Source organism: Acomys russatus, chromosome 5 (genome assembly GCF_903995435.1).
Source record: "Acomys russatus chromosome 5, mAcoRus1.1, whole genome shotgun sequence".
NCBI lineage: Eukaryota > Metazoa > Chordata > Mammalia > Rodentia > Muridae > Acomys > Acomys russatus.
The window spans coordinates 7,097,692-7,119,560 of NC_067141.1; the positions used below are offsets into that span (position 1 = coordinate 7,097,692).

The window sequence follows — 21,869 nt, forward strand, 5'->3', positions numbered from 1 at the left end:
AATGTTATTGTCTGTGCACCTGAGTGAGTTGTCTGTGAATGTAAGAACAGTGTGCTCTGCCTAGCATGGTGCTAAACTTGGCCGGAGATTTTTTTTTTCCTTTTAAATTTATATTATATACACACACACACACACACATATAATGGATTGTGTCATCTGAAAATTATCCTACTTCCTTTCTTATTTAGATCCATTTCAATCAAGCTTCTAGACACCTGGGTGTTGTTAACTTTGTCTTACCTGGCCAGGGTACACAGTGCTTCCAATAAGCTGACAGGTTTCATTTGCTAGAATTCTGTTCTCTTTCAAATGTGTTTATGCTTCTTTCACAGAGTATTGTTCAACAGGTTGCTCCAGGATATTTTGGATACTCCATTGCTAGATTCTGTTAAAATTTCAATTTTACTCCCAAGTACTGATAAATCCCAGTAGTTGGGTGGCAAAGGCTGGTGGAGCTCTGTGAGTTCAAGGACAGGCTAGTCTACACAGTGAGTTCCAGGACAGGAAGAGCTACACAGAGAAATGCTGTCTTGAAAAACAAAAAAACAAAATAAAAAGTAAATATTTTATCAATCAATTCAAAGCATGACGGCTCACACCCACAATCCCAGTACTTAGAAGGCAAAGGCAGGAGGTTTAAAAATTCAAGAGGAGCTTGAGCTATATAGAAAGATAGAAAGTTCCAAGCAGGGTGGTGGCGGCACACGCCTTTAATCCCAGCACTTGGGAGATAGAGGCAGGCGGATCGCTGTGAGTTCGAGGCCAGCCTGGTCTATAAAGTGAGTCCAGAACAGTCAAGGCTACACACAGAGACCCTATCTTGGGGTGGGGTGGGGGGGGAGTTCCATGCCAGCTAGGGCCCTACAGTAAGACCTTGTCTCAAAAAACACCTTAAAAAAAAAAAAAAAAAAAAAAACAATCCATTCCCATTATTTTGCCTGTAAAAGTCCAAAGCATTAAAAACCTTCTCTAAACCCTCCTTTACTCTTTCTTCACTCCTCTCGCGATACTTGATAAATATTCATCTTCAGAACCAGGGATGTAGATTGGCTGTTAAGGTGCTCACTAGCAGCTTCAAGGACTGGTTTTCATCCCAGCACCACGAAAAAACAGGCATGGTGGCACATGCATGTAATCCCAGCACTGGGGAGGCAGAGGCAAAGGAACATGGACTTGATGTGAGGCCAGCCTGTGACACGAGACACCATTTCAGTAAGTACAACGATGATAATTATCTGTAAGAAGAAAAAGGATTCTAAGCAGGCATGACGGCACATTCCTATAATCCCAGGACTTGGGAAGAGGAAGCAAGAGGGATCAGGAGGAGTTCAAGGCCAACCTCGGCAACATGAGACTTTATCTAAAAAACAAACAAACAAAAAACAACAACAACAAAACTTGGGAGGTAGAGGCCAGCCTGGTCTACAGAGCAAGTTCCAGGACAGCCAAGGTTACACAGAGAAACCTTGTCTTGGAAAAATTAAAAAACAAACAAAAACCCAAAATAAAATACAGTAAAACTTCCTAACTTACAAAATCATCATGAGTCACATAAATTAGAAAAATAGTAAGTAACAGGCTCAGATGTTTCAGAAATGGTTTCTTAATGCTCGCTTGGCCTACATACGAGTGGGTCTGTGATGATGTGGACCACAGCAATGTGGACTAACTCTCGTGCCTGGCACATCACTGCCTCGCCCACTCCTGGTCCATCATACCTTCCGTACACTATACCCCACATTCATATCCATTCTCCACACACATTCTGCATATTCTTTTTTGTTTTGTTTTCTGAGACAGGTGTAGCCTTGGCTGTCCTGGACCAAGGTAGCCTCACAGAGATCCACCTGCCTCTGCCTCCCGATTGCTGGGATTAAAGGTGTGTGCCACCACACCTGGCTGCATATTTTTTGTTTGTTTGTTTGTTTTTGTTTTTGGAGACAGGGTTTCTCTGTGTAGCCTTGGCCATCCTGGACTCACTTTATAGACCAGGCTGGCCTCGAACTCAGAGACCCGCCTGCCTCTGCCTCCCGAGTGCTGGGATTAAAGGCGTGCGCCACCACCACCCGGCTATGCATATTCTTGTTATAACATTTTCCTGCTAATGTCCAAGAGTAGCCTCTCTCTGATGAGGGTGTGTCCAGCTCAGCCTGCATCTGAGCCTTGCCCGGGTCATATGGAGACTCAGAACGTACCTGGCAAGTACAGATCTGTGGCAACAAAAGGACAACGAGCAACCATATAAATTCTCAACAGACCTTTAATGACTCGGGTGGGTTTAGGGATGAAAAGCTAAATAGTCTGGTCACAGGGACAGAAGCAGAGAACTCAGTAGGCTGTCTGAGACTGCTGCTGGCGGTAGCCACCACGGCGCATATAGCCTTCATTTTTGCGGTAGCCATCCTTTTGGTCTGCAGGTGAAAGGTAGATAGGAAAGAGGGAGTGAGTGCCTGGAGAGCGACAAAGGTGCAAGATCCTCGGAGAATGAGAGAGGGAACCACTCACCTCGGAAATAGCCGCCGTAGGTTCCCTGCTTATGGTCAAACACCCGCTCATTATTTTCCACCAGGCTGCCAAGCTTCTCGGCCAGCTGCAGAGCCAGGTTCTGCTGGGCAGTGGGCTCAGTGCGGTGCATCACCACCGTCTGTGTTGGCTGGTCCAGGGAAGCCTGATGGGAGTGAGGGGACACAGGTCAGACTATACAGCTTCTGACCATCTGCGCAAGCTACCACCTCTGGCCCTCACCATCAATTCTTCATTAATGATCATCTTGCTGATGATGGAGTGAACGGTGGGTAGATCCAGCTCGAACATGTCTGATAGTGTCTCCATACTGGGGAAAAAGGCAGGAAAAACAGGGCAGTTAGGAACCTCGATCACAAAGCTGGGGCCCTCTGTGCCCCTGACCCATCCTACCTGATTGAGTCATAGACACTGCTGTAGGTGAAGAGGTAGGTCCTCAGAGACTCTTCCTGGATCTTTCTGTGAGGAGAGGACACAAAAGGGTGGGTGAGGTCCTAAGGGAAGACCAGTGAATCTTTTCTTTCCCACCCACCATGGCTTACTTCACTGCTCACCGAACTAGCATGGTGCGAACTTTGTCAGCCTCAGGGAAGAGGTCCCACACTTTCCCGTTCATCTTCTCATTGATGATGAAACTGTGGCAGGTCTTCCAGTCACCCATCTTCATAGCCTTGGAGGCGGCGACCACATGTTCCCTCATTGATTCAGGAGGACCTAAGAGGGTAAACATAAGGCAGGACTGAAAGGAACGTGGGACCAGGCCCTTGCCCTCATGAGTATTGTTTACAGAGAAGCAGAGGCCAGAAGGGCAGACAGACTTTCCCAGTTCTCCACTGAGGAGCCATGGACCTGTAAGTCACTACTGAATAGCTGAAGACACTTTTGGTTTGAAGTAAACCAGTCCATAAACATGTTTCAAGGGATTGATAAATCTAGTGAACAAATGGTTGTGTGTGGGCCCTCATGTGCATCTTCTAGAAAACAGGTTCACAGCATATTCTCATCGCCTCCCCCCCCACGCTTTCTCTGTGTAGCCTTGGCCGTCCTGGAATTCCCTTTGTAGATCAGGCTGGCCTCAAACTCACTAAAATCTGTCTGTCTCTGCCTCGAGAGTGCTGGGATCAAAGGCGTGTGCCACCACACCCAGCTCATCAGATTCTCTTAAAAGTGCATTGACCTGGCTGGGCATGGTGGTGCACTAACATTTGGGAGGAAGACGCAGGCAAACCTCTAAGAGTTCAAGGCCAGCTTGGTCAACAGAGTAAATTCTAGGACAGCCAGGGCTACACAGAGAAACTGTCTTGAAAAACAGAAAGTCTAAGGGCTGAACCTGGGTTCAATTTTCAGAACATACATGGTGACTCTCAACCCTCTGTACTCCAGTCCCAACAGATCTAACATCTTCTTTCTGCCTCTGTGTGCACATGGTGTGAAGATACACATGCAGGCAAAACTCCCATACACATAAAGTTAAAAAAAAAAAAAAAGCCCTAAGATCTTGAGGCTGGAGAGATGGCTCTTCAGCAGTTCAAGAGTTATTACTGCTGGGCGTGGTATTGACACCACCTTTAATCCCAGCACTGAGGAGGCAGAGGCAGGTGGATGGCTGTGAGTTTGAGGCCAGCCTGGTCTACAAAGCGAGTCCAGGGTGGCCAAGATAACATAGAGAAAAAACCAAACCAAACCCTGAGCTATTACTGCTCTTGAAGGGGACCTAGGTTTGGATGTCAACAGCATCCACAGCATCTAGTTCCAGACAATCTGATTCTGGCCTTTGTGGTACCTGCACATATATGGTGCACACAAACACACACAGGCAAGTACACATACACATTAAAAAAAAAAAGTTTGTGCCAGGCACAGTTGTACACGCCTTTAACCCCACCACTCAGGAGGTAGAGGCAGGCAGGTCTGAGTTCGAAGCTAGCATGATTTACCTATCAAGCTCCCGGACAGCCAGGGCCACACAGAGAAACCATGCTTCAAAAAAGATAGTAGTTACCAAAGTTCAGTTAAAAAAGAAAAAAAAATTTTTTTTGAAACAGGGTTTCTCTGTGTAATAGTCCTGGCTATCCTGGACTTACCTGGTAGATGAGGCCGGCCTTGAACTCACAGAGATCCACCTGCCTCTGCCTCCTGAGTGCTGGGATTAAAGGCTGGCTAAGAAAGAAAACTCTTATTCTGTACAACAAGGTAGTCAAGAACCCACCATGTCTAGCCCAAGGCTGGTCTCAAGTTCTTAACAATCTTTCTGTCTTTGGCTTCTGAATGCTGGGACCGCAGGCATGAGATCCCAATTCAACGTCACTTATTCTTGTATCACCTTTTTGGTTTCCACTATACCCATACACCGTTATTAGCTTATTTACTCTTGAAAATGGCTGTTTCTTTTCTGTAAAAAGTTCAGCCTTGGACTGGAAAAGTTAGCTCGGTGTGTGAAGTGTTTGAAGCCAAGCCTGATGCCCTAATTCAACCTCCAGCACCTACACGGTAGAAGGAAAGAACAATCTGCCAACTTGTCCTCTGATTGCCACACAATCAGACTTTATGAAACCAGAGGCTCTATGGAAAAACCCTGTCTCAAACAAAGACACACACACACACACACACACACACACACACACACACACACACACACACACACAAGGTCTCAGTATGGCTGAAGTGCATCTCAGAGGCAGAGCACTGCCTAGCATGTGAGCACCTTGAGTCCATCCTTAGTACTATTTCATTTTAAATTGCCTATGCATTCCTTTCAGTCCAGCACTTCAGAGGCAGAGTCAGGCAGAGGACTTCCTTACTTCCTACTTGCTCCCTTAAAGCAGGATCTCTCCTTGAGCCTGGGGCTGCCTCTTGGCCAGGCTGGAAGCCATGCAGCCTTAGCCATGCAGCCTTAGTGATCCTCCTGTCTCTGCCTACCTGAAGCTGGCTGGAGTCAGTGATTTCAGGGATGTCCAACTTGTTACATGGGTGCTAGCAACCAAACTCTGGTCCTCATGAACGCAAAGCAAGCACTTTTAACCACTGAGCCATCTCTAGCACCCTAGCAACACTTAAAATAAAACAAACAGCCCGGTATACAACTTTAATCCGAGCACTCGAACAGAGAGGCAGGTAAATCTCTGTGAGTTTAAGGTCAGCCTGGTCTATATGGTTAAGTTTCAGGTCAGCAGGGCTACATAGTCAACCCTGCCTTAAAAACAAACTAACAAACAACAGGAAGAAACCAATGTTAAGAGTCTTTTTTGTTTGTTTTTTGAGACAGGGTTTCTCTGTGTAGCCTTGGCTGTTCTGGACTTGCTTTGCAGACCAGGCTTGCCTCAAACTCACAGAGATCCACCTGCCTCTGCCTCCCGAGTGCTGGGATTAAAGACGTTCGCCACCACGTTTGGCATGTTAAGAGTCTTGAATGATGAAAGTATTATGTTTGTTTTAGCTGAAACATAATGTGCATAAAGTTGAAAAAAAGGAAAGAGGCACATATTAATGACTGCACAAACTAGAGCAAGTAATTTTAATCCGCCATACTGCAGTTTTACCATCATGTGAAAGGTATCAACAGTATTCATGGGGGCTGGAGAGATGGCCCAGAGGTTAAGAGTATTGGTTGTTCTTCCAAAGGTCCTAAGTTCAATTCCCAGCAACCACATAGTAGCTCATAAATATCTATAATGAGATCTAGTGCCTCTTCTGGTCTGCAGGCACACATGCATGAAGGCAGAATACTGTATAAATAATAAATATTAAAAAGGGGGTGAGGAATTCACACATCATGTTTTCTTTTGTTTTTGGATCGATTTGTAGACCTGGCTGGCATCGAACTCACTGATCCACCTGCCTCTGCTCCCTGAGTGCTGGGAGTAAAGGCCTTCGACACCACACCCAGCTTCACATCACATGTTTTATTAATGCAAATTTAATAAACTTTGTCTTATTAAGACTGGGTTACTAAGTAGCCCTGAGTACCCTGGAACTACCTTTTTGTTTTTCAAAACAGGGTTTCTTTGTATAGCTTTGTCTATTCTGGAGTTGCTGTGTAGACCATGCTGGCTTCAAACTCAGAGATCAGCCTGTCTCTTCCTACGTGAGTGCTAGGATTATAGGCGTGGAACACAGCACCTGGTTCTGGAACTTTCTTTGTAGATCCAATAGTGCTCAGGACTACAGAGGTCCATACTCACCTAGCAGGGGCTGCCGCTCGCCCACCCGCAGTTGGTGATGGAACTGCTTGCTGATCATGCGTCGGCGGGCGTCACTCTCATGGGCAGCCATGTAGGGAATCTCCAGGAGCATGGCGGACACCAAATAAACACACTCCAACAGTTCCAGATTGATGTGCAGGTGAAAGGGCACCTGTCGGCGTCGCTCTACCTTCTCCTGCTCCTGATTGCGTTCCTGTAGGCTGCGCAGAAGCAGACCCTGGCCCAGAAGCTCCTTGGCACGACCACTTGACTGAATATCCAGAAGGGCATTGTGTGCGTCCTTTGTCAGGCCTTGGCGGAAGGCACAGATGCCCAGCTGCACCATAGTACGATTATACAGGATCTGAGCACAAAGAGCAGACGTGATAATCACAGGCGACCTGTTCATTTATTCAGCAAATACATTTAAAGCATCTATTATGTTTACAGCAGTAGGCTGGGGCCAGAGAACAAAATGTGTAAGGCCTACCTCTCATTCTAGAGGTGGAATGTGCAGGGAAAATTACTATGAGAATGGTAATTTAAACTAACGAAGGAAAAATAGAAATGAGGGGAAATTTTAGAAAGTAAGCCTATATGGTGATGGAGGCTGGCGATTTGGTAAAGACTTCATTGTGAAGAACAACTAAGAAGAAAAGAAGCCACACAGATGCACGGGGGATAAAGTCCAGATAAGCAAAGGGAATGCGGTGGTCCAGATGAGTAATTGACCTGAAGAACAGGAGAGGTGCAGCTGGTCAAACACCTTACCCTACAGAAGGAATGGGCACATGCACAGCCGGATTTAAAGATGGGAATCCACGGGAAAGCCCTGAGCAAGGTGAAACAATCTGACTTAACAGGGCACTTGGGCTGCCATACTAAGAAACGCATAGAAAGACAAAGGGGACATGAAGCAAATTGGGAGAGTGAGCTTGGGAGGAAGGTGATGGGTTGGTGATCTCTTAGGAAAGGGAAAGGATGGTCTATTAAGAAGTGACTAGACAGGGCTGGAGAGATGGCTCAGAGGTTAAAAGAACTGTTTTTCCAAAGGTCCTGAGTTCAATTCCCAGCAACCACATGGTGGGTCACAACCATCTATAATGTAATCTGGTGCCCTCTTCTGGCCTGCAGGTGTACATGCAGGCAAAACACTGATTATGTAATAAATAAATAAATCTTTAAAAAAATTAAAAAGACAGCTGGGCCAGTTATGGCGCCCAGCCATGGTGGCACACGCCTTTAATCTCAGTACTCGGGAGGCAGAGGCAGGCAGATCTCTGTGAGTTCAAGGCCTGGTCTACAGAGTGAGTCCAGGACAGCCAGGGCTACACAGAGAATCCCTGTCTTGAAAAACAAAAAAGTAAAAAAAAAAAAAAATTTTTTTAATTAAAAAAAGATAAAAAAAATACAAACAAAAAGAGTGGCCAGACACAGACAACAAAAACGGCTTGAGAATCAGGTGTAACTTGACAGCAAGGAAACAGGCATGGGCCAGGCAAGGTGGCACACACTGGCAACCCGGCCCTTGGGAGGCAAAGGCAGGCAGGCCTGGGTAAGACCCAGTCTCAGAGAAAGAAAAGGAACCAGCACCAAACATGGCCAAACAATAAGGAAGAAGATGTGGGTTTCCACTAATTAAGACAGAAAAGATTGTGAATAGAAGAAAATTGGTGGGGAGGAGGGGGAGGGGGATACTAAGGTTTCTCATTTGAGGAGGGTCTTGTTATGCAAGCTGGCTTTGAACGTACCATCCTCCTGAGTTCTGGGTGCAGATTCTAAGGCACTAGAACAGGTGCTGCGCCCCACAGATGGGAACTAATCCTAGGGTTCTGTGCATACTGACAAGTTTCTACTACCTATCACTGGGGGACACAGCCGAAGACTAAATTTTATACAATATTTAGTATTGTATTGCATACAATATTAATATTGCATAAATATAACAATGTATACATAGTATGTATTGTATAGTTTAATATTATACAATAATAAAAAGTATTAGAAATCAAGAACATAAATTGAAAGAACCTTAAAAAAAATGCTAACAGGGCTGAAGAGATGGCTTGGTGGCCAAGAGCACATATTCTTTTTTTTCTTCTTCTTGTTTCACATATTATTCTTGCACGGGACCTGCATTTGGTTACCAGCACCCACATCAGGTGGCTCACAACTTGGGCTAAAAGCGATCCAATGCCTCTAGCTTCTTGAACTTAATGTGCACACGCTCCCAGATACACACATAAAACACTTAAGCCAGGCATAGTGGCACACGCCTTTAATCCTAGCACTCTCAGGAGCAGGAGTTTTAGGACAGACAGGGTTACATAGTTTTTTAAAAGTTTGTTTTATGTGTGTGAGTGGTTTTCCTAAATGTGCTTATGTGCAGCTGGTGCCAGCAGAGGTCAGAGGACGATGTCAGGTGACAGCTGAATTTGAAAAACAAGTGCTCTTCACTGACAGCGGCCCCTTCTCTCCAGCCCTGATTTGTATTGTTTAATTATGCGTAGGTGTGTGCCTGCATTTGGGTATATGCATATGGAGTGCAGGGGCTTTGAAAGCCACACATGTAAGATTCTCTACCAGAGCTGCAGATGGCTATGAGCTGCCTAGTATGGACGTGGAGAATGAACTTGGGTCCTCTGGGAAAGTAAGTGCTCTTAAGCCACCAGGCTATCTCTCCAGTCCTCATCTTCATGAATTTTAAGCAAAGATTTATTTAGACAGAATTCAGAAAATGTATTTAAGAAAAATAATAAAGTACTTCATCAAAAAGGCATTACTAAGACAAAAGAGGCACACCACAGCCTAGAAAAAAAACCTGAAGTCTGATAATAAATGGTCATCCAAAATATATGAAGAATCCCTACAACTTCATATTAAAAAAACATTAATAAGCAACCGTAAAAAAATAAACAGGAGTTGGCTTTTCATCAATGAAATAAAAGAACTAAGCAAAGTGCTGTCTAAACTACCACTACTGCGTAGGGAGATTGCTCGGACTCACCTGATGTGCAAGGAGGAGGATCAGAGTTTAAAAGATGTGAGACAGGACACTTGTGGGAAGCCGTGGGCCAGCAACTAACAAAACACTCTGCTTCAAACAAGCAGAGGGCCGAGACCCACATCAGAGACTGTCCAACCTCTGTAGTATCTGTTCCACAGCACGTTCATCCACCCCACAAAGACTTTAAAATTTAAAACCACCAGCCGGGCATAGTGGTGCACAGCTATATAATCCCAGCACTCAGGGAGGCAGAGGCAGGCAGGTCTCTGTGAGTTCAAGGCCAGCCTGGTCTACACAGTGAATCCAGGGCAGCCAAGAGACCCTGTCTTGGAAGATAAAAACAAAATCACCACCATTGCTAGCTAGGTTCACCAAACATAAATACACACAAAAGAGAGCTATACCTCAGATATGGTTTTTAGCAATTTTTCTATATAAAAAGTTCCTCAAGATGATGCTATATAGAGAACTGGCTGCCCGGCTGTCATGAGTCCTGCTCATTTCAATGTGATAGTCTCCCAATATAGCCCAGGTATCCAGGTCCCTTTTCCTCTAGTTAAACAACCGCTTCAAAGACCCTTTCATTTTTCTAGAAAAGAAAGATCAGCTCCAAATTTTTTTGTTTGTTTTTGTTTTCCTCCAAATGTTTTGAACTAGACAGTAGGTAAATAAATAAATGTTGGCAAAGCCAAAAGAGACTCTCCCCCCCCCCCCCCCCCGAGATAGGGGTTCTCTGTGTGTAGCCTTGGCTGTCCTGGACTTGCTGTGTAGACCAGGCTGGCCTCAAACTCACAGCAATCTGCCTACCTCTGCCTTTCGAGTTCTGGGATTAAAGGCGTGCACCACCACGCCGGCTAAGAGAATTTTAATGTTGTGGAATAGCACAAATTTTCTGTCTATAGGGGAAAGGAATAAAGAATGCTAGAGTTTGGAAAACACCAACCACCTGTGTGGGTCTGCACTAGCTAACACAGGTTGGGTCTGTTTCCTGACAGGCCTGGCCTCTCCACCCACCTGGACTGGCGGGTCTGCGTGCTGAATGTTGTCTTGCAGGTGGCTCATGAGCATGAGGTCACGGGCCTGATACCAGCGGGAATGAAGAGCGTGGTGGTAGATGTGGCAGAGGATGGCACAGGTGCGGATACGGTCTGTACGGTCCTTGGCATAGATGTATTTGCACAGTCTTTCCATCAACACGGCTGAGTCCTCACCCTCGTTTTCTGCCTGGTCTTGCTCAGACTAGAGGGATGAAAAGTTGTTAGTGATGGCTATGCAGCAAAGACTGCGCTGTAAATGGCTTGGGCCCTAGCAACAAGACATGGGGCTCTGTCCACCTCACGGCAACCCCTCCCACCCCTCCCTGCTCTACTTCAGAAGCCCCTGGGGAAAGACTTACCATCAGGGACTAACAGAGAAGGAGGACAAATTCACACTTGTCTCGCTCCTCACACGATTGCCAAGAACCTCACCTTTGAGGACCCTTCAGGGGGCGTGAGCTGACGCTGATGGGCCTTGTAATCGAACTTGTAATAGGTGTGCAGGATGCGTCTCAGGTAGATCTGGCAGATCTCCTCAGTGGTTCCTTTCTCCTCCAGGTAGCGCTGCACGCGCTCAATGATGGCACACACCTGTGCCTCATCCTTCAGGTGCTCCACATACTCTGGTCGGGAGGACAGCCACCCTCGCCTCAGACATGAGTACCGGCATTCCCGACCACCTCCCTCCGGTCAAACTGTGGTCTGCCCTCTACACTTCTATCTTGAAACCACCATCCTCTCCCAGGAACTCACACCTCACTGCTTAGGAACGTTCCTGATTTCCCAGCTTGGTGGACAGGGCCTACGAACCTAGCACTTGTCTTCTGTCCTTTCACTCTTTGTCCAGTGCTTATAATTATTAGTTTTATCTCCTGTACTTTTCCTCTCACTAAATTCCCCTCTTGCTCAGGCTTACCTTGGGAGTGAGGATCAGTATTTTGCATTATTTTGGTAAATTCTTCATCCATTCGCTCCACCAGAGTTAGGATGCAGCCACGTACACGCAGTGGCTAAAGAATTATACAAAGAAGGAACACAATGAATCTAGATTTCCATCCTACCTGCAACTCCTGTCTCTACCATGCCCATATCCTTCCCACATATCCTGCCAATCCGTCCTTTACCTGATCAAAATTGTTTAAGTTCTCACTCTCTTCCAAAATGTTCTCTCCAACAAAGATGTTGGAATGTGCAACCAAGATATCCATCAGTTCATTGATGCAGTCCAGGCACATCTGCCACATCTCTGGCTGTCAAGAAAAGAAACAACAAAGTTAGAGGATATAATTAAGTGATGTTTCTGAAGAGCCCTTATACCAAGAATCACAGGGCCTTTAACATACAAGGCTGTCATAGGTCTCAAACCTTAAAACAGTAAGTATCTTTCTCCTGATCAACGCCCCCCTCCAATTCAACCCTCGGTATTCTATTCCTCTTTTGTCTTTACCTTCATGTACGTGGCCAGGTTAGGGTTGTAGTCATAGAGAGAGGCGATGATATTAAACTTAATCTTGACGATGACACCCTCCCCCAGGTTGTTTTCGGAAGCAATCTGAACCAGCAGCTGTAGCAACTCAATCTGGGTGGCACTGGAAAGACACAGAACTGGGTGAGGCTCTGGAGATAAATCAGCCAGCCTCACCCTGTTATGCAGGATGTCCTCTTCAGACCAGCAAAGCAGCCAACTCCACATCACCGTTACTATCTGTATATGTGCTCTTTTGAGAAAAGACTCATGTAGTCCCGGCAGCCCTTGGGCATGTTCTGCAGCTAAGAAGGACCTTGAACTTCTGATTCTCCTACCTTCACCACCCAAGTGTTGGGATTACGCTGTGTACCACCACATCTGCTTTTATGTGATGCCAAGACTCAAACCCAGGGCTTCATGTATGATATAGGCAAGCATTCTACCAGCTGAACTACCCCCAAACCTTGCTTCTCTTTTAAATTCCCAACAAAAACAACAGTAATGCTAGCCACCCTGAAGTGCTATTTATAAAATATCTTCATTCTTACGATCCTATTTACATTTACAGACTGCAACAGAAGCTCAGTAGCTCAAAGTTATAAAAGAGTACACAGCAGAAATCGGAGAGGTAAGCCTCCAGTATACAACCATATATAATCTCTCAAAAGAGTGCTTTCCACAATAATGTTTACCTATACTGTAAAGAAAACTTTTGAACTATAAAGACTTAGCAAGGCCCAGGTCTGTGACTCTTACCGGTCTGTCCCCTTCTTGCCTCTGGCCTGTAGGATCTCATTCAGTTTCTTGATGACAACAGCATGAGTAATCTCAGTTCCCTTGGCGAACATTTTTGGCTTCTCCTGGGCAAAAACATACCCTGTTACACGCACATCAACAGGAACCTGTTCCTGCTTTACACTCCTCCTCACTCCAACCGGCGGCACCTACATACTCTCCTAAACCAATCACCTTAACAAGTGGCACGCCACCTCGGACCCTTTCCCACTCCCCGCCTTCGTTATCTTCTTCTTCCTCATCCAGGCGCTTAGACTTCCTGTCATGCTTCTTCTTGGCTTTGTCTTCCCGTTTCTTCTCAGCAGCTCTTTTGTCCTCCTCTGTTGTGGGTGCCCTGACAGGAGATGAGGCAGAAAATGAAACACGAGCCTTCTCCTCACCCGAGGCCTCCTTCTCCCAGATGGTGTTATAGGCATGCGCCACCAATACTTTGTTACAGCTTTTGGTTTTTCAAGACAGGGCTTCTCTGTGTAGCCCTGGCTGCCCTGGACTGGCTTTGTAGACCAGGCTGGCCTCCAAGTCACAGTCTTCTGCCTCCCATGTGCTGGGATTAAAGGCGTGCGCTAATTTACACAGTGCGTATGGCTCAAACCCAGGACCTCATGCATGCCAAGCAAGCACCCTATCAACTGAGCTGTACCCCAAGCTCAAGCGCACTTCTCAAGCTTTGCACATATGCCAAGCATGCTCAGAACGTTGAGTTCTCTTGGTCTACAGAGAGTCTACACCATACCCACAGTTCTGAGATTAAAGGAGGGGCTAGTGCTATTTATCATCAGTGCTTCCAACCAAAGTCATTGTCCTTGCACTGAAGTTTTACTTAGTGCTAAGGATATTGTCGTCCACATCTAAAAAGTATAATGAATTTACCCTATGAATTCAAACTCAAAGACCTATAATCTGGGGTTTGACCTTTTATGACAGATCACATCTCAGTATAGTCCTATCTTTTGATTTTAAATTATTTTATTCTTTTGTGTCTTAAGTGTCTTGCCTGCACATATGTATGTACACTACGTGCATGCCTCCTGCAGTCAGGGTGAGGGCATTAGGCCCCCTGGCACTGGCTGTGAACTATCATGTGGGTGCTGGGAATAGAACCCGGATCCTGTGCAATAGTAACAAGTGCTCTTAGCCACTGAGTCAACTTTCCAGCCATTTTTCTTTTATGGATAGCCTGGAACTCTCTATGTAGACATGCCTGGCTGACCTTAAACTCACAGAGATCCAAACAACCCCTCCAAACATTTATGTATATACACATAAAATTATGCACAATAAAAGCTATTAAAGACTTCAGAGAGGTCAAAAATGAAGGAACATTTCTATAATCCAAGCATAGAAGGTGGAAACAGGTCAGAAGTTCAAGGCCAGCCTGGGGTATGTGTGACCCTGTCTCAACAAAACCAACCAACAACCAACCAACCAAAAAAGAACCAAAAGGCCAAATAGAAAACATAAGACAGCCAGGTGTGGTGGCACACACCTGTAATCCCAGCACTCAGAAAGACAGATCTCTGTGCATTGGAGGCCAGCCTGGTTTACAAAGCAAGTGCAGGACAACCAAGGCTACACAGAGAAACCCTGTCTCAAAAAAGCAAAGAAGAGAGAAAACATAATACATAAACAGTAACAAGTCCAAACACATTAATAACAACAATAACTGTAAGTAAACTTGCCAAATGAAAAACAGAGATCAAGACCAGGAGGTGGTGACACAATCCAGAGACCAACAGATCTCCGAGTTCAAGGCCAGCCCTGTCTACAGAGCAAGTTTCAGGACAGCCCGGGCTACACAGAGAAACCCTGTCTTTGAAAACAAACAATACAAAAAGAGCCTCTATATCATTATTTATACTGCTGGTGGGTCTAAAAGTGGTTAAGTCTTATGTTAAATAAACAAAAGAAAAAACTCAACAGACACAAATGTACATGTCTTAAGCCAGAGCATGTCTATGATGGTCTATACTTAATTTTCTCTAATTTTAAGTACTTTTTGAGGATTGGAGCTCAGTCAGAAACATGCTTGCTGTTTAAGTATAAGATCTGAATTTGATCCTCAACACACACATCTACACCTATGTATGTGACAGCAATTAATGGGGAAAAAGAACTTGAAAAAGAGCCAGAATGATATGAGAGGGTTTAGAAGGAAAGGGGGAAATAATATAATTTTATTATTGTAACCGCCCCCCCAAACACGCACGCACGCACGCACGCACGCACGCACGCACGCACGCAGAGCCAGGAGTGGTAGCACCTGCTTGAAATCTCAGCATCCATCTCAGACACAGATGGATCCCTGGAGCTCACAGCCCAGACAGCCTGGCCTACCTCAGAAAGTTACAGGGCAATGAAAGACACTGTCTCAAAAAGTAAGTCAAGGTCGGGCGTGGGATCACACACCATTAGCCTTTAATCACAGCACTCAGGAAGCAGATATAGGCAGGTTGCTCTAAGTTCCAGGCCTCCCTGATCTATACAGTGGGATCTTATCTCAAACAAAACAAAAAAGCTGGGCAGGGGTGGCGCACGCCTTTAATCCCAGCACTCGGGAAGCAAGGCAGGCGGATCTCTGGGAGTTCAAGGCCAGCCTGGTCTACGGAGTGAATTCCAGGTCAGCAAAGGCTACACAGAAAAATCCTGTCTTGAAAAAAACAAAAGAACCAAACCAAACCAAACCAAAAACCTACCAAGGTGTATGGCTTCAGAGGGATACCACCCCAAGTACACGCCTGACTTCCACATACACACATGTATCCAAACACACACACAAAAATAAGATTTTGAGGGGCTGTCAATATGGCTCAGTGGTTAAGAGTACTGGTTATTCTTTCAGAGGACCCAGGTTTGATCCACAGCATGTACATGGTGGTTCACAAGTCCTTCAGGCCTGGGGTGGTGGCCCACGCCTTTAATCCCAGCACATGGGAGGCAGAGGCAAGCCTGGTCTACAAAGTGAATTCAGGACGAACCAACCAACCAAAGGGCATTGTTTTCATTAGTCTGCACTCTCATTCCTATGTGGTGTACACAGAGGCAGACAGAAATCCCACACAAGCAGGCTAAGTTTCTTTCTGGACTGAGCTACCTCCCTATGCTACCTTTAACAGCTCTCCTGGGAGGCAATGTCTCTGCCCATTTCAGATGCAAAAACTGAAGACTGAAAAGGTGCAGCTTGCCCACTATCACGTAAACAAGAGATGCTAAAGGGAGATTTGTATTGAAAATATGGTTAAATAGCTGAACTCTGGAGCCTTCAAAGCCTATATTCAAGCCATACTAGCTCTGTGACCTTATACTTGATTGTAAAATACTGCTGTAAAAGGGGAGTAGTGGCCTGCTACCTAAAGACTCCATGAAAGCAAAAAGCAACAGTCCTTCTAAACGATTAAAGGCTTTAAAACACTCCCACTGTATCCCCCAAGTCCATGACTTCCTTACTTTTTAAGGAACTTTGAAGCCAGAACAGTTTGTTTTCCTTCTTCTTCTTCAGACTCTGACTCAGAAGATGTAGAACTGGTGTCCCATACAACACCTTCAGAATCTTCTGAGTCCTCATCATCGTCCTTTGAGGGAAGAGAGGATCAGGAGGAGGCCAGACACTCTCTCTGCTCCTCCTGCTGACACGCACACGCCAGGCATTTCCATTAACAGAACAGGGTTATTCATGGAATCAGGGTATTAGGTGAAACAGACAATCCTGTGGATTACAAACTACCCCAAGGTGGGGCTGGAGACCTGGCTCAGAGGTTAAGAGCATTGGCTGCTCTTCCAAAGGTCCTGAGTTCAAGTCCCAGCAACCACATCGTGGCTCACAACCATCTACAATAAGATCTAGTGGCCTCTTTTGGGCATCCAGGCACACATAACACTGTATAATAAATCTTTTTAAAGTGTTTGAAAAATAAATAAAATAACAAAACAAATAACTCCAAGAAGTACCACACAACTCCCAAGCACAGTGTAGGGCCTGGCAGGTAGAGCCCAGTTCACCCATGTTCCAATACAAGAGGAAACCTATCCTCAAATCATATCCCATTAACTTTCATCTCTGAACAGCAGGAGTCTGTAAGGTCACATTTCTTCTTCCCAGGACCAAAATATCCTCTGGGAGAAATCAAACCCCAGTCAACCCTGGATCTTATGTCCACCTTTTTGTGGTACTTTCGACTCTCTCCAGAAGATTCTGGTTTCTTCTTCAGGAAAGCTGCAGCACTGCTTCCTTCATCATCCTCTTCCTCATCTGAAGAGCCTGGTAGGAAGGGGGAGGGGAAAGAAGCTAGTAGAACACTGAAGTGCAAGATTGAAAACAGAAACTAGATCTCACAAGAACCGTGGGCTTTCTAACTATCTTCATAACGGTCTCTTCTCTTACCTTCTGAATCTTCCTCATTCTTCTCTGCATCTTCTTCTGCAGACTGCTCGGGGTTCTACAGTAAGGAAACCAAAGAATTAAGACACTTTTAGGGGGCTGGAGAGATGGTTTAGCGGTTAAGAACACTGACTGTTCTTCCAGAGGTCCTGAGTTCAATTCCCAGCAATTGCACGGTGGCTCACAACCACCAATACCCTCTAAAGCCCTCTTCTGGCGTGCAGGTGTACATGAGCACTCATATATACTAAATAAATAAATAAATGCGCCTTTAATCCCAGCACTCAGGATGTAGAGCGAGGCAGATTTCTGTGAGTTCAAGGCCAGCCTCGTCTACACAGTGAGACCTTAAACACAACAACAGAACAAAATGGATGTCAAATAGAAGCAGCCCTCCTTCTCAAACCCAGACAGTTTGTTCCAGCTCTTTCTCTAGGCATGCCATCATCTACTAATGCTCTTGAGTGTTGTCACAGGATCAAGCTTTCCTGCGTTTGAAGTTAGCCTCTAGCTGACTCACCTGCTTGTAGTTTGTGATATGTGATTCAAAATCTCGGTTGTATTTTCGGATCTTTTGGCGCAAGGTACTGAGAGCCTTAGCGTTGTTTTTATTCATCTTCTTTTTTCCTTCTTTATCTTCCCAAAGCTAACAGAGTAATAAAGGAACAACAGTGGCCTGAGACTAAGTGACGCTTTCCAAACCTCAGGCTTTATAAGCCCCTTTTGGCATCTTGTTATCTAGACATTGTCCACACGACTTTTTTTTTGGTTTGGCTTGGTTTTTCAAGATAAGAGTTTCTCTGTGTAGTCTTAGCCATTCTGGAATTACTCTGTAGGCCAGGCTGGCCTCAAACTCAGAGACCCACCTGCCTCTGCCTCCCAAGTGCTGGGACTAAAGGCATGTACCATACCACATGGCATCTACACGATTTCTTAACCAAGGCTGTTAACTTTCTATTTGCAATGTTGGAGGCTGAACTGAGGCAAGTAGCCTACTAATGAGCCGTACTCTAACCCTATCTAGCTTATTTTCTGAAAAACTTTATGTATCTCTACTACATATACAAAATCAAAGGTGATTAAAAATATAAATAGAAGCCGGGCGTGGTGGCGCACACTTTTAATCCTAGCACTCGGGAGGCAGAGGCAGGTGAATCGCTGTGAGTTCGAGGCCAGCCTGGGCTACAAAGGGAGTCCAGGACAGTCAAGGCTAACACAGAGAGACCCTGTCTCGGAAAAATAAATAAATATATAAGCCGAGTGGTGCTGGTGCACACCTTTAATCCCAGCACTTTCAGGTGGGTCTCTATGAGTTCGAGGCCAGCCTGGTCTACAAAGCAAGTCCAGGACAGCCAACGCTACACAGAGAGACGCTGTCTCAAAACAAAACAAAACAAAAACAACAACAAAACAAAAAAAGAAAGAAAAGGAAACCAAACCAAAAACAAACAAGCCACCCCAAAACATAAATACAAGCTGTGTTATGGTGGGGCACCCTTTATTTAATCCCAGTACTCAGAAGGCAGAGGGCAGGTGGATCTCTGAATTAAGGCCAGCCTGGTCTACAGAGCAAGTTTCAGGACATCCAGGCCTACATGGAGAAACCCTGTCTCGATTAAAAAATGACAACAACAACAAAAACAAAACGGGGGGGGGGGAGGGGGGAAACTCCATAATATAATCAAGTTCTTGTTAAAAAAAAAAGTTCTCTCTTTGTTTCATTTTCTATTTTCTTTTCCCTCTTTTTTGTTTTTTGTTTTTGTTTTTGTTTTTTTTGAGACAGGGTTTCTCTGTGTAGCCTTGGCTGTCCTGGATCATTTCCTACTTTCTAGAGAATACTATAAAAGAACAAGAACACCGAGCAGACCCTGGCCACAGGAAAGCACAGCCACGCCCACACCCCCTTCTGTAACCCGGGAACCACACCTCATTAAGATAGTCCTCCAGGTCAGCCAGTATGCGGATGTAGAAGCGTGGGACACCCTCCTTATCCACAATACTCTTGGCTTTCCCATAAGCTTTTCCCAGGAGCTCAAACTCTTCCAGACACTTGGTGACATCTCGAATCTTCATGGCATTACGGATGGTCCGTATAAGGTTGGTCAGCTCCTCAAACCGCTTGTCCTTGGCACTGCGAACAACTCTCTTTGTATCCTCCTCATCCTCACTCAGTAACAAAGGCCTGGATAGAAGACATACACAGAGACCATTAGCTTTCATTAGCCACCGTCACTCCTCTTTCCAGAGAAGACTAGGGCATCCGTACCATCCCCTTTCTGACCCTTGTCTTCATACTGTAAATAAAGCCTTCTGTCAAATGCTGACCGCACTTACAGGAGCATGCCCAAGAACACGTGACTGAAGAGCGTATTTGCTGTACAGGACACGTGTACGATGGCACTCATGGCTACAGACGCAGCAGAGAGAAGGCACTAACTAACGGAAAACGCTTCAGGGAGCTAGTACCTGAGCCAGGTTCTAAAACGAAACATTTCCCGAAGTAGGAGAGGCTACCAATGGAGAGGTTTGGTGAATTTTTAACATCCTTTAGTTTGTATTCTTTTTAATGATATGTGCATTCAGTTAGCAAGCGTCTCCGTTCTTTTCTTTCCATGTTGTCAGTTTCTCCTGTAATTTTTTTTTTTTTACATAAGTGACGATTTTTCACTTTGGACAATGTTATGGAGTGGTATTCACATGGTTATGTATGTATGTATGTATGTATGTATGTATGTTTGTATGTATATTCATCTACAATTATCTACAAGCCTCTGTAGAGGTAGATATAAATATTTTAGAATATTAACAGGCACACAACAAAACAATGTTAGTTTTGAGAATTGTTTCAAACTTTTAACAATCTTAACTCGCAGAGATGGGGGGGGGGGGGGGAGACAGTAAACCCAAGGCTTCACAAACGACAGAACGTCAGAGCCACAAGACTAACCAAGCCTTGACGGTTTCCTTTCATGAATACAAAGGAGTCACTGAAGACTGCTTGGTGGGAAAAGCTTTCGAGAGACAGCGAGACAGGGGCGGGCGAGGGAACGGAGGGACGAATTACGAGGCTGCAGACCTCGAGGCTTTACAAGCTGATGCAACACTAAGCAAAGGGAAACCTCGGCTTCTCGGTCCTTCGTCCCACGTCGAGGGCTCCCATCCTCAGCCGCAGCCCACCCCACTCGGTCCCCCAGCCTGCCAAACCGTTCTTCCCGCGCCCCCAGCTCACGGTTTGCCATAGTTCCCAGACACCGGTTTGGTGACCACCTCCTCCCCGGACAAGGACGACTCCGACTCGCTGTCCGTGCCGGTGGTGAAAAACCGCGACATGGCGACGGCACTGAAGGGCTGAGGCGACCTGGGGAAAAGCGCGGCGTCAGGCCTTGGGGACAACCACGGCTACTACCTCCCTACCCCTACCCCGTTCCCGCCCGTACGCCCTCCCACAGACCCTCCGCGGAACACGAGGACAAGAGACACCAACCAGCAGAGCTCCCGAGTCCTGAGAGCAGGCGAGACAGCCGGGTCGCCGGAAAAGGAAAAGGTTGAGCGTCACTTCCTGTAAGCGCCAAATAATGTGCTAAATAACTACAATTCCCAGTGGCCTTTGCGCCATACAGGGCCTGGGACAAATTAGTTGCGGAGATTCTAAATCGTGATTGACTGCCCTTCCGTGGTTGCTGAGATGGCTGCAAAACTGAAAAGATAGAATATAGTGACCGCCTGATGGTGCACCACTAGGGAGACTGAAACGGGAGGATCTTGGGTTCGAGGCCAGAGTAGACTAAAAAAAAGGCTCTGAAGTTTTAAATAAGCAGGGCGCGGTGCCGCATGCCACCCAGCACTCAGGGAGGCCGAGGCAGGCAAATCACTGAGTTCCAGGCCAGCCTGGTCTATAAAGTGAGTCCAGGACAGCCAAGGCTACACAGAAAAACCCTGTGTCGGAAAAAAACAAAACAAACAAACAAACAAAAAAAAAGCCAAGCCGGGCATGGTGGTGCACGCCTTTAATCCCAGTACTCGGGAGGCAGAAGCAGGTGGATTTCTGTGAGTTCGAGGCCAGCCTGGTCTACAAAGTTAGTCCAGGAAAGCTACACAGAGAAGCCCTGTCTTGAAAACAAAAAATAAAAATAAAAGAAAAATATTCCCTAGCAACACAATCAGCTCACCTTGGGAAAGTCCAAATATACTCTCTGCTGGTCAAGCTGACCAGCAGGTGGTCTGGCACATAGCAACAACCAATTAGGAGAAGCCAGGCCAAAGTTCCTAACACCCCATGACTGCTTCAACCGATCTTTTCTATAGGCCAACTTGTCCCTATACCTATTACCCAACCATGAAACAACAAGGCTTGTGTTGGCTCTGTTTCTTAGCAATTAAACTTTATTATACAACCCAACTAGCTTATACAAGAAGGAAAAAGGTTAAAGGGACAAAAGAGTGAACCTTCCGGTAGCCGTTCCACAGGACAGGTCCTTAGGTG

The 21,869-nt window shown here is 45.7% G+C and overlaps 1 protein-coding gene across 3 annotated transcripts; it reads right to left on the reverse strand.

Annotated features, from left to right (window-relative positions):
• Positions 1-2,242: 2,242 nt before the first annotated feature.
• On the reverse strand, positions 2,243-20,948 carry LOC127188893 (eukaryotic translation initiation factor 3 subunit C). Of its 3 annotated transcripts, none has more exons than XM_051145238.1 (20): positions 20,871-20,948; positions 20,616-20,744; positions 19,313-19,568; positions 17,907-18,032; positions 17,390-17,444; positions 17,166-17,266; positions 16,456-16,580; positions 13,186-13,345; positions 12,973-13,076; positions 12,196-12,337; positions 11,873-11,998; positions 11,665-11,758; positions 11,181-11,371; positions 10,726-10,950; positions 6,705-7,068; positions 3,078-3,237; positions 2,917-2,982; positions 2,746-2,833; positions 2,506-2,668; positions 2,243-2,411 (listed from the first exon to the last, which is right to left on the reverse strand). In XM_051145238.1, exons 2-20 carry the CDS (start codon positions 20,714-20,716, stop codon positions 2,329-2,331), a joined length of 2,730 nt encoding a protein of 909 aa, XP_051001195.1. In that variant the 5' UTR covers positions 20,717-20,744; positions 20,871-20,948; the 3' UTR covers positions 2,243-2,328. The 3 variants fall into 3 exon arrangements, with proteins under 3 accessions (XP_051001195.1, XP_051001194.1, XP_051001193.1); XM_051145237.1 differs by having other exon boundaries at positions 12,973-13,073; positions 17,160-17,266; XM_051145236.1 differs by having other exon boundaries at positions 17,160-17,266.
• Positions 20,949-21,869: the final 921 nt, after the last annotated feature.

What these genes read in the sequence shown, in the direction of transcription:
- LOC127188893 (XM_051145236.1), bottom strand. Translation starts at nt 20,716, where the DNA reads ATGTCGCGGTTTTTCACCACCGGCACGGACAGCGAGTCGGAGTCGTCC. An exon ending in GTGGCGTGCCACTTGTTAAG is followed by an intron (nt 13,077 to 13,185) that starts GTGATTGGTTTA and finishes GTTTTTGCCCAG; the next exon opens with GAGAAGCCAAAAATGTTCGC. An exon ending in CTACGGCGGCTATTTCCGAG is followed by an intron (nt 2,412 to 2,505) that starts GTGAGTGGTTCC and finishes TTTCACCTGCAG; the next exon opens with ACCAAAAGGATGGCTACCGC.